Here is a 13,043-nt window from a genome sequence, read left to right as displayed (position 1 = left end):
ATCAAATCAACCAAGGATCTAAAAAAATATTCTGGTTTCAGGCCAAATCGACCCTCCCAATTGTATTTTGGCCCCCCTTTGCTAGGATATCTCACCTCTTTAGAGGGTTTTAAGCAGTGTAAAAGAAAATTTTAATTTTTGACATAGTCTCCAAGTATTTTGTGGATGACGAGTCACCCTTTTTGGGAAGCAAAAGGATGATAGATGTTGAGTGAGTCATCCATATGTGTGTGTGTGTAGCTCTCCCTCCATAGCAAACCATGATGTGGAAATGTGAGATCAGTATGCCATAATAAGAACCTCTTTGGAGCAACAATTTTGTGTACAATTTGTTGATTGATTTTTCTATTCTTTCTCTTCTTCGCTATTGTAAAGATCATTGTGCTTTCATTAGATATTTTGCAAGTTTTTGTCTAAATTACACAAAGCATTTGGATTGATCCATTGAGGAGCTACATAGTTAAGTGGAGAAGAAGAGTTAGGACACTAGGCCCCGCCGCATCCTTGTTGGACTAGTGTTATCAAAATATGATTTTTGGACAAGCCCAATAAACATTAGGCCTCGCTGCATTCTTGTTGGACTAGTGTTATCAAAATATGATTTTTGGACAAACCCTTATCGAAGGTTCTTCCTTAAAGGATTAGAACTCTCTTAGTTTCATAGTTGATCCATTAGCTGAAGGTCATTTCTAAGGGAATCACTTCTAGGCGAATTTGGGCATTGGTAAAAGTCTTAGACAAGAGTGAGGGCGACTAGTGCGAGCGCTTCAAACTCACTAATTGTCCAAATAATAAAGGGATGATTTATGAAGGGTTGTGATCATAATCTAGCTCTCAAAGAGGCCATTAGAATGGCACAGCTTAAGCCTCATCTTCATCTCATCAAATTTCAAAATTCAAAATCTTTTTCCAAAATTCCTTGTATATTATTATTTGAAAATAAAAATCAGAAAACACAAAAACCAAAATATGTTACTAACTTGAGCTTAAATTTTCATCATTTAGCTAGTTTGGCACTTGGATTTTGCTTCAAAGATTTATCTAATTGGCCCAAGAAAGTTATATTGACTTCTTGTGTGCAGGGAAATAATTAAAAGCGAAACAAGTTGTTGTCCAAGGGTTTTGCAGGTCTGTAACACAAGTTACAGCCACCATTTTGCATGTGAAGTGAAGCACTTTCAAGGGTATTTTGCATCTAAAGTTATATCTCTTCAATCATATTCATTTTCTTCACTTCCGGAAGTCTATTAAACATTATTTGAAGTTCATAAGCAATCCAAACCCTGTTGGGGTAATAAATCAGCATAAATAGAAATTTGGGTTTTGAACTATTGGCACAAAATCTAGCAGGCCTCATGCAAAGCCCCACTAGGTGGAACCAAACCTTATGGCGACAAGAGAAAAGGTTGCCACTGTCACCTCAATGACCTTTCTCGCTGACTTTAGTGATATTTGAACACAAGGGAGGCTTCCCTAAATCATCTAAAGTATATTCATATACTATGACTCAAGGTGATAGATAAGAGGGCTATAAGATGGGACAAAATTTCGCAAGGCCTAGATATTCTATGCCACAGTACAATTACTCTATCCCTGGACCAAACAGATAGTTGTTATAAGTTAGGTTTTTACTGATAAAGTGCACATTGTCATATAGCAGTCAGAGAAAAATCATTTCAAGGATAATCAACAAAATGGAGTTGAGGCCTTCCAACAAACACCTAGGGTTTTAGGGTCATTTAATAGGAATTTAGGGCTGAAAAACATGCATAAGCAGCAAATAAGGATGATGTCAACCCTAAATAGGAAGAATTAAAAATGCAACAATGCTAGATTTTGCCTTTATGTAATTTATTGATGCAATTCCTAACTTATGAACCATAAACATTGAACACAAATTCACTTTCATGCAATATTCTACCCTAAAAACCCTAGTGGCTAACCCTAGACGTCTAGGAATAAGGTAAAGAAAAAATTTAATGAATTTAGAGAGTGATCAACACAACTCGGATTTAGTGCCTTAACCTATATGGGCTTAATGGAGTCTTCTAGGGCTAAATTCAATGGAAAGGTTTTGATGGAGTAAAGGAGGATGACTAGGTCATCCATTTTTAAAACCCTAATTGTTTTCCTTGTGAGGGAAGAAATTAAATATAAGGAATGCACATTCTGAGTTTCCTTACAGGTTTCAAAGAGAAAAATTTTGCATAATATAATGGAGCAAGATTTTAACACAAGTTTAGAATTTAGTCATTGCACAAAATATAAGCCCTACTAGCACAAATACAATATGCAAAATATGGAAGATTAGTAGGAAACTTACAAAATTCTCAAAGAAATACTTCTTTCAATCCCAAGAAAACATCTCCATACAAAATACCATCCCCACAAGAATTTGCACCATAGAAAAGTCACATCTTTGCCCAAGTAGTGAAAAATGACCAACTCGCACTCTTTGCTAGAGAAGAGTGATAAAAATGTGTGATGATGAAAATGGAATGAGGAGAGCCTCTGTTTATATGACACTTAGCAACCCTCATTTCCAACTAAGTTACAAGTAAAATCCCTATACAAGTTTATTTGAGTGTTTAACAAGTGAGAAGTTACTAGCCAACCTCATAATAGCTCAAAACATAACAAATAATGCCAAAATATCCCACACATGTGGAAGAAATATCTCCTCCACTATGACTTCATCCTCTAAAGAGTCCAAAATGCCGCAAGAAACTAATAAATAGGCTAATGAATGCTTCATACTCCAAAAGTAGCTCAAAGTCCATGGGTATGCCTCCAAACCATGATGTCATCACCAAAATGCCACGTGGCACCAAAATGCTCAAGCATTGGGGTCCATCAGTGATGTGCAAGGCCTCCCCTATCATTTCAAGGATAGCCATCATCATCTGAGCTTCAGAACAAGCAATGACCATCAAACATTATCAAGGGCATCCTAGGTCCATCTGAGCACATCTCCAATAAATCAAACATCAAGCCTCACTAGCTCAGCATTTCAACATCTAGGGGTACTTTAGAGTGTCAAGAACCATGTGGAACCATCATATTGCCCAACACTCTGCTCTGGGTAGGCAATGTTGTATCAACTAGGCCATATCTACTCTCTTGAATAGGTAAAATGACCTCTAGAATGCTACTGAGAAGGAGGATAATCATCGCTCAAGACGCCTCTATTGTTGTGACAAAACCACGAAACAAAACCCTCTCACGATCAAGTCAAATTAATAATTATTAGGTACAATAACCATAAGTGCATCATAGTGGACCACACCTAATGTTAGGGGCACAAGAATACTTCACACAAAGCTCACTTTCAAATGTCTGACTAGATCAAGCCTCATAAACAAATTACCTCCTTATATTAGGGATAGTTAGGTCCATAACCCTATTAGGTGTTAGCTTTTGGTAGCAACGGACAGATGTTCTAGTCTCTATGGTGTTTAAGAGGCTAAGGAACACGAGATCTCCAAAACCCAGAAAAGGTTTCGCAAAAACGCCTTAGAAACACCTCAATTAGATTAATTGGCCAATAATTAAGTCTAACTAAGGAAAACTAGTTAATTAAATCAGATTAATTGAGAGAGGTTGATTTTGCTCTAGAGACTTCCGAAAAAATAAGTTTATGGAGTCAAGATGATCATAGCCATCAATTGAGATGTGACCATGGTCATCGGTTGCCCAACAAAATATTATAAGAGCAAGTTGATGGAGTTTGGAGAAGTGACAGTAAACATTCGAGCAGTTCGACTACCCAGTTGTAGTGATTCAACAAGGGCGCGGTTGAAGCTAGGGAGACACCAAGTAGTGGGGTTTCAGCAGAGATTTGGGAGCGAAAATTTCCACAATGATTTCCAGTTTCAGAGGCAGGAAGGAGGTCAATTTATCTGCAAAGAAGAAGGCCAAATCAGCTAGTGTGAGTTAGTCAGTTTACCCAGTGCGAGTTGCAGGAGAGACATCGTTTCAGGGTGCTAGTATCGGAACTATTTCCCGAAGGCAGAGTGAGTGGGTCTAGCAACTACTGGAGGCAAAACAATTTGCATGGAGGGGCTTCCAGAGGTTGTGCGAATTTCCAGAAGCAGGCATACGCACTCTAGCAAGTAGTGCGAGTAGCCAGAGAGAGTGTGAGTTGGATGGGAGAGCCAGATCGAGTTGCAGAGGGAGATTTTGAATCTCTAGTTTATTTTGTCCGTGGAGATCAATATTTGTCAAAGCTTTTGCCAGTATCAGGCAAGCCGATCATTGTACTCTCAAATTGTTAAATAATAATAAAACCCTCATCTGTTGCACTAGTTTTCCCTTCGAAGTTTTTCTAGGGGAAATTGTCCAAAACTAACAATGTCAAAATTATTTTGTGTGTGTGCATTATTTTCTCAATCCTAGTATTTTATTTTCCGGAGCGTATTTATTTGTGAAGATTGCAGTAGTGGATTGTTCGTTATTTGTTGTAAATTGATTTACAAAAAACAAATAAATTGCATCAGCTAGGAGAATAATACCCAGTAACTGCAATCGTGGAAATTTCATGATATCAGAGCAAGTTAGATGAGAGAAGCTCTAGAGCGAAGTTGGTGCAGATCAGAGGGAGATCAATGCACTAAAGAATAGATCTATGAGTTAGTCAGTCAGCCAGTGCGTATCTCTGAGGCAGCAGTTTCCAGTCCAGGGAAGTGATCCGGAGGAAGTGCAAGTTGTCTCAGTGAGCAATAGTAGGCAGTGAGGTTGCCAGAAAGGATTTATGTAGGCAAATCAAATTTCACACAACAGATCTAGCACAGAGAGTTTACAGCATAAGGGTTCTGCAGTAGCAGATAAGCGTAGAGCCTGGAAGAGAAAGCACACGAGGGTTTCAAAACCCGGTTTATTAATTTCTCTGGTGTCTTTGTGTTCTTAGATTTTCCAAATATGGCCACAGAAAGATTTAGAGACCAAGATAATTTGGATTTGTCTTCCAGGTTGGAAGACGAATTCGCTCAAATAGCTTGCCTCCCTAGCTCGACTTCACAAGGTGTCTGGTATATAGACAGTGGAGCATCAGCACACATGACAAGGGTTAGAGACTACTTCTCCAGCCACATGGAGGAAGAGATGGAATTTCAGATACAGATGGCAAACAAAACTAAATGTACTCCAGTTGGGAGAGGTACCATCGACATTCAGAGGGAGTCGAGAGCAAGCACTAGTGTTACAGATGCGTTGCATGTGCCAGGCTTAGGCATGAACCTAATTTCAATTTTTGAACTACAGGACAAAGGATATGATGTCTACTTCGTAGGGAAGAAGTGTTGGAAATACTGAGAGGGGGGTGAATCAGTATTTATTATCAATTAGTAACTTATTAATCATTTCAGGGCATCAATTAATCTTCAACATCAATTCAAAAAACATAAATAAGCAATAGATCGTAGACACCAAAATTTTTAGGTGGAAATATCCTCCAGGACAAAAACCACTGAACGCTTCTCTAATAATTTATGAGTACATTAATGCTTCAGCAACAACTGAAAAAGCGAAGCCCCAATTCCCTAGTACTCTAGAAAAGCATTCAATTTTCCAGCTCCAACTGGAATGATGCTCCAACACCCTGGTTTTATCAACAATTGTTGAAAGGATGCTCCAACACCCAAGCAAGTTCCAACTTGCCCTACCACCACACTGAGGTATTTTCAGGCTCCAACCTGAAGGTGACTTCAACCACCTGCCTTATCTTTCTTTTAGGTTTACATGTACCTTATTGCATTGCAGGTGAGGTGTTCCGACCTCACTATTATATAAATGTTTTCACCTTTCAGTTTATATGTACCTTATTGCATTGCAAGTGAAGTGTTCCCACCTCACTATTATATAAATGTTTTCACCTTTAGTATAATATATTTACGGAATAAAATTTTTGAAAATATAGTGTTGTTATTTTTTAATATTGTTATTGGGTGTGGTACCTGGATTGTATTGAATGTTTTGCGTGGACATTCCACCCATTCTCAGGGATCATGGAATGCCCACTCGGAACATTGGACACAATCCTTGTACCACAAACACAGTAACGACATTCAGAAATAGCATTACTATGATTATAGACCATGGAAGCTTACATACTCTTATTTTTGAAAATATTCTTATCTTTCTTTGAGATTTACATACTACTTATTATATTGCAAGTATCAAGTAATGAGGTGTTTTATAACTCAGTATTATATAAATATTTTAACTTTTCAATATATCTATAAAATAATATCTTTTTATAAATTATATCAATATTTATTTTAAACTTCATCTATTATATATCAATAAAAATTAAATTTATTAAAATATAGATTTTTTATATTAAATAATTAAAAGTATTATAAATCATGACTCATAATATTTATAATTTCAAGTTAAATAAATTTACATGGATTTAGAGTTAAATAAATTTATAATGATTTATATAATGAATTAGTTTATTTTTCTTATTTACTCCATATTAAATTTGTATGGGATAAATGGTATATAAAATAATTTGTATTTTAATCAATTTATCAATTTTACCCGCAAAACATTAAGTTAACAATACAGAAAACAATTTAATAACTTACATAACCTAATTTATCTCGGGAAAGAAATGAATAATAATAATAAATTTAATATATATATATAATTAAAAATTGATCTATAAAATGTAATAACAAAAGATACGCTAACTACATGGCAAAATGAAGAAGATGAAACCTCTTTCATTACAAATTTACAACACGCAACAGAGAAGAAGAAAAAAAAAAAAACCTGAGGCTTAAACTTAGAAGTTGGAAACCCGAAACAGACAGGGTGGGGAAAGTTGAATAGATATGAAACACTAATCTTTTAAGATTATATTTTAATTAATTAATTTTGTATTAAATTTTTAATTAATTAATTTTGTATTAAATTAAAAATTTCGTTCGAATTTTGGATTTAAATTAGAATTTATATAATTTAAGTATTTTAAAATAATTTCAAAAATTAAATTAATTTATAAATTCAAAAATACAATTTAAAAACGGGTGTTTACAGCTCTGCTACTGATAGCTTAGATACTGGAACAACTGGTACTGCCTCCCTAGCTTCTGCCCTAGCTTATGGCTTTGCCACCAAAATTTAAAATATTTAAACTTTTATTATTTTTCAATTTTATTTATTAAATAAATTTAATTTTTTAAATAATAATATTTTTATTTAAAATAAATAAACATATTTTTTAAATAAATATAGCATTGTTCCAATTTTATTTATTAAATAAATCTAATTTTTTAAATAATAATATTTTTATTTAAAATAAATAAACATATTTTTTAAATAAATATAGCATTGTTCCAGACGTTTTGTTTTGTAATTAGCATTCATCACTTTTGCATCGGCGAGATTCAAGAAAATAACCAATAATAAAATATAGCAAATGTAATTATCCAGAGTCCCCAGTACCTGAAACTCTTAAATATATTATTTTTTAACTTTTTGAGATGATTGCCATCTTTCTATTTTAAAGGAGATACATTATCTTCCTAGGCTTTTTGTTTTACAATTTTATTTATTTTGATGAAAGAATTAGCCTAGATATATTATAATTTTAGATATTTGAAGAAGATTAAATTTGGTATTTAGTAAATTTAGAGTGTTGATAGATATAGGTTGGTTTAGTTTCTCTTTTAAATAAGTTATATTTTAGGGATCAAATTTGGTACTTAGTAAATCCAGAGTTATGATAGATATAAGTTGTTATAAGTAGAATTTTGGCGTAAATCACATAAAGAGAGACATTTGTCGACGTGTTTCAAACCAACCAGTGTGGCTGATCGTCAGGACAAGTTGGTTTATTTTCTCTTTTAAATAGGTTATATTTTAGGGATCAAATTTGGTAGTTAGTAAATCCACAGTTATGATAGATATAAGTTGGTTTATTTTCTCCCTTTTAAATAGGTTTTAGATGAGTACCATGGGTCATTTTACTTTTATTATTATTTTATTTTTAGAAAGTTATTTTTATTTTGTTGTTTTTATTTTTATTTTTGCCTTTTTATTTTAGTTTACAGAATTAAAATGTTTACATTACAAAAATATTTTTATTTACTTTAACTTAATTTATTTTTATGTAATTTAACTTAGTTAAAATGTTAAACATTACATTACAACATTTTTATCATTCTGAATCAGAGAATATACTAAATGCCAAACATAAATTCCTTAGCGCCTAAAACTTTTAAAATGTTTTTTCTAAACTTATCGAAAAAATAAACTCTATATCAACTAGTAAAAACATCAGTTATTTTTCTTCATAAATACCAATGTTGTTGACAGAAGCTAAAAATATTGCCTGATTCTAATATTTATATAAATTTGTTAGAAATTTGATAAGAATGAACATGAAAAGATTGTTTCTTCATAAATACCAATATTGTTACCAAAACCTGAAAATATTAGTATTACCTGATTCTAATATTTATGTAAATTTCTTATATTTATGTAAATTTCTTCAAAATTTGATAAGAATAAACCTGAAAAGTAATTGTTTTTTAAATGTTAAGCATATTTTATTAAAAAAAAATAGAAATTAAATATAATTTTAAACTGGGCAATCTTTAAGTGTTGCAAAATTTTCAATCCATTTATATATAATAAAAAATGACAATCTCACCCAACCAAAAAATATAAATAATCGTTCTATGTTACCAGTTCCAGAGAATGTTGCCAGAAAAGGTGACAGAGGGAGTGGAAAATAGAAAGTAACAAGAAATGGGGCTGGAGGGTTTCGACCAAACCCCTGCCGAATGTATATTGTGCCTTAAAAAATTGATTGGGAATGTACCAAATCCCTTGATTAGTTAAAAAAATGATCAGCAACATGAACCAAACCCCGCTCCGAATGTAAATAGTGCAGAAAAAATTTGATTATTAATGTATATAGCAGTGCGGGAACCAGAGCCGAACCAGAAATGGGTTTCATGGTCAGGTTTCAAGATTCGTTCCAGTTTTGTGTTTTACGAGTAATTGGTGCATTTGTAATGTCTGGCTATCCTTGAATTAATTGGGAAAAAACTACTGAATAAAACTCCTTCCATCCATATTTCCAAAAAGCATAAGATTAAAGAGAAGAATATATTGACCTGCAATCCTTTTTTTGTAAGTAGTTTCACAGCTACCTCAGTTTTGTCTTCTGGATCTTCAGGATTCTTAATGAAACCCTTGAAAACCGACCCAAATCCACCTTCGCCAAGCCTGAGCCCTTTGCTGAAATTCCTGGTGGCAATCCTTAACTCTGCAAAAGTAAAAACCCGGAGATTGCTCGGCTTCTGTGAAGCAATATCGGTTAGATTTGGTAAAGGAGAAGCGGGTTCAACCTCGATTTCATCTGCAGCCCTCGGAGGACTAGGAGACTTCTGGTCTTGGCCCCTGAATGTAGGTGAAGGTGGTGGCCTTCTGTTGCTCTTGTTTCCATTTTTATTGTTATGGAAATAGAGGCACTTCAACATTAAAACTAAGACTGCCCTGCCCCAAATCAAATCACACAATAAGCCTTGAATAACAATAGACTGTGTGTTACTTATCTGGTTCATTGGTTGAAGCACAACCATATGGGTATATGTATAATGATGTGGGTATTCCACACCAAATTCTCCATGGATTTTCCCTGAATTTCCAAATGGTACTTCTCCTTTTCGTTGAATTTGCCGAGACAGTTGAAGCGCACCTACTCCTCTCTTTGTTCCTCCACGTTTACATGCGCAGAGAGTCAAATCACGGAATATAATACAATTCAACTGCATTTAAAAATGTCAAGACGCAGTGGCACACGCTTTGCTTTCCATGCCCGCTGTCAAATCCGGTTGGCCATCTCGAAAATCATTCCTGTTTTCCATTGGCTTACCTATTTACTTCAACTGCCCCCATTGTTTTCAAAAGACAAGCTGTACGATGGAACTTTTCCGTGTGGGATCCGATCCTAACGAGTTCAACATCACAGTGTGAATGTCTTGTCATCATGACGTAAGGTGAACATTAATGTGAGTAAAAGTCTCAGTTCTGCCACAGGTGAAGGAAAATCCAATTCTAAATAAATAAATATCAGCCACAAGTTCAGCGAAATCAAATATAAAAATAATACCCACATTTGAAGGAGACCTGAGGAGACTTTCCAAGATATGGAGACCATTATCTCATCAGCTTTTGAATCGTAAAGAAGACTTTTCTCGGATGGAACTGTTATCAGATCAGTTTTGGCAGTGAAAAAATGGTTTATATCAATAATTTCAACTTAATATGTTCGTATAATGAAAAGATTTATTTGAGGGCTGCAAAATCAAAGGTGGTCGTATAATGAAAAGACTTATTTGAGCTCTGTAATCAAGGGAAGGCTAAGGTTTGGCTAAGACTTTAATAACATAGTTAAGGACCCGATCCCATCATCTTAGATATGAAAAAGGGAGATGGGTAGTTCCCAAAAAAGAGTGGGAAGAAAGAACTTGTGTCTTTTGTGAGGAGGGAGTGGTCGAAACAGAATGATACTTCATCATGAGTGTTCTCCGTATAAGGACATTCGTAGTCAGTTCGAAAGCGACCTAAAAGTGGACAGTTTATGTGAGCTATCTACCGAAGGAAAGCTTCACAATACGGCAAAAAATTTTATCATGATTCACACCAAGAGGGTTGCTATGGAGAGAAATTTGATTTATGATGTTTTGTTGGTTGGATATCTGGTCTCTTAGATCTTCAATTCAATTTTAGGCTATTCAAATATTTTTTTTCTTTTTAGGGTATTCCAATTCCAAGGAGACTTTAAGTTGCCCATGTTTTTGCCCCAAAAAAGGAAGTTTTTGCATGTGTTTGACTAAATATGATAGAATTTTTTGGAAATCCGAGTTATAGTTGTTAAACTTTGAAATTCTAGATGTCTTAAAAAAATTTATAAAACTCATATTTCCACTAAAAAACTATTATTAGTTAGCATTACCAAATTGTTATCTTGTTAAACAAATTTATTTAAAAAGTATGTTGATATATTTATTTGTATTAAAATTATCTTATGATGATGATGATAATGGTTAACGTCCACTGAGACCAAACTTTGGTCTATCGTACCTAAATAAACGAATTATTTAGTTTGATTTAAGATTTTATTCCTATGCTCAAAAAGCTTGGAGAGAAGCCTCCCGAGCTCACTATAATTTTGACATCGTAAAAGGCTAGGTCAGTATTGCAACAAAGATTATGAAACTGAGATCTAATGTGGTCGTACGCGGAGCACTCTAAGAGGAAGTGATTTTCATCCTCGATGTTCATTTTCTCATAGAGATGGCAGATCCTTTCCATCCATGGTGTTTTAGGAATTGCTCAACGACCTGTTTCACTATGGAGCTCATGAGAGTTCGTTCTAATCTTGGCTATATTAATTTTCTTCTTTGAGCTAGTTAAAACAGAGAGATACTTTTGATCTTCTAGGGTGGGGTTAATGACCTCCTTATGATATCTTAATTTTCTTTTAGCTACTAAATCTTTCTCACACCACATTTTTTCTTTGAACTTAGAAGTAACAATATTTTTAATGTTATTAATGTTTTGCAATGCAACATTCTCGTCGATCTCCCAATGGTTAACTAAGCCCTCGTGTCTTTGTAGCAACCTCATTTGAACCTTAGGTGGTTTTGACTGGAATTTAAAGCTAGCTTCGGAAGTCTATGGTCTCTTATGTTATTGAGTTTGTGCTTGTGCAACAGAAGCCTAGTCATAGCTAGGCTCTCGATAGAGGAAAGACCCACTTCTATAAGGAGAATAGGATAGGGTGTGTTGCTTTTAATTTTGAGGTTATTCGTTATAAAATGCTTTAGATTTGCTCAATCTTTCTCCAAGATTCTCTAGAGATGTTGCAACCCCAAACCTCACATCCATATAAGATAACATGAGTGACTAATGTTTCAAAGAGGAACTTCTTTCTATCCCACATTACGAGGTTTGTCGTTTTACAATTATTTTCAAGACCATAATAAGTTTTCCACCCCCTATTAATCATTTTCTCAATGCTATAGTTCCAATTGAGCTTGTGATGAATATCCTAGGTACTTGTAAGAAGACACTTCCTCCAAGTTACTATTGTCATACATAAAATTAGCATAAGTGTCATTCTTGGATTTGATAATCATAACTTTTGTTTTATCAGTGTTAACAGTCATACCCATGGTAGAGCAAAAATCCTTAAGAATTCTAAGTTATTTATCAAGATCAGATGGGCACCTTGCGAGAAGAACAATATCGTCAGCATAGAGAAGAAGGATCTATCAGCTAAGATCGTGCCAGCACAGCCTGCTTCCTCTAAACAACCTTCTAGCTTGTCGATGTAAATGCCAAATAGGGTAGGGGAGAGGGGGAAACCTTGTTTAACTCCGATATTACACTTAATATCTTTCGATCACCCCTCATTGCTCTTTAGCTTGGCAATTACATTCTTGTATAACCTTATAGCGGCAACTCTCAACTCGAAAGGAACCTTTAGCTCTTCTAAACTATCACATAGGTTATTTCTAGGAACCATATCGAAAGCCTTTCTAAAGTCCACAAAGCAACAAATGGATTGGATTTATCATTGTGGCATTCCTTCACAATGATCCTAAGCGTAACGAGGTGGTCTATTTTTTAGTGTTGCCTTCTAAAACCCGCTTGGCCTTTAGCCCGCTTACCTTCACTTTCAAGCCATATGCTCTACTTCTTTTCCAAAATAATACCATATAACTTGGCTAAGAGAGGGTTGATCATAATTGTCCGATAATTAGAGGGGTTATTTGTATCCCCACTTTTAAAAATAGGGATAATGAGGCTCTGAGTCCATGGTTTAGGGAACTCTTGCTTGACTACTTGATTGAAAAGCTTGTGGATGTGAGGGATGAGGACAAGACCTCCAATTTTTGAGATTTCTGCCTGGTAACATTCAACGTCCTTAGCTTTCCCATTTACCAGGCATTTAACCCCAAGATCAATGTCTTCTAATGAGAAAAGTTCTTTCGTTGTGAGTAGGGTTTCAAAGTTATCCA

General features: G+C 34.6%; 1 protein-coding gene across 2 annotated transcripts in view; it reads right to left on the bottom strand.

Moving 5' to 3' along the window:
* The window catches only part of LOC149256704 (serine/threonine-protein kinase PCRK1-like), a 108,081-nt gene extending 98,094 nt beyond the window's left edge, over positions 1-9,987 (bottom strand). Inside the window, exon 1 of one of the 2 annotated variants that reach the window (XR_016267285.1) lies at positions 9,129-9,987. Coding sequence is in view for 1 of the 2 variants with exons in the window: in XM_089460848.1 (XP_089316974.1) it covers positions 9,129-9,788 (660 nt within the window). In the remaining variant the exon portion in view is untranslated. The remainder of the gene's footprint in view (positions 1-9,128) is intronic. The other variant, XM_089460848.1, reaches the window with a different exon arrangement.
* Between the last annotated feature and the right edge of the window lie 3,056 nt (positions 9,988-13,043).

Source organism: Pinus tabuliformis, chromosome 7 (genome assembly GCF_031772625.1).
Source record: "Pinus tabuliformis cultivar Carrire ecotype Pingquan chromosome 7, CPIR1, whole genome shotgun sequence".
Lineage (NCBI taxonomy): Eukaryota > Viridiplantae > Streptophyta > Pinopsida > Pinales > Pinaceae > Pinus > Pinus tabuliformis.
This window is presented reverse-complemented; position numbering and strand designations above follow the sequence as displayed.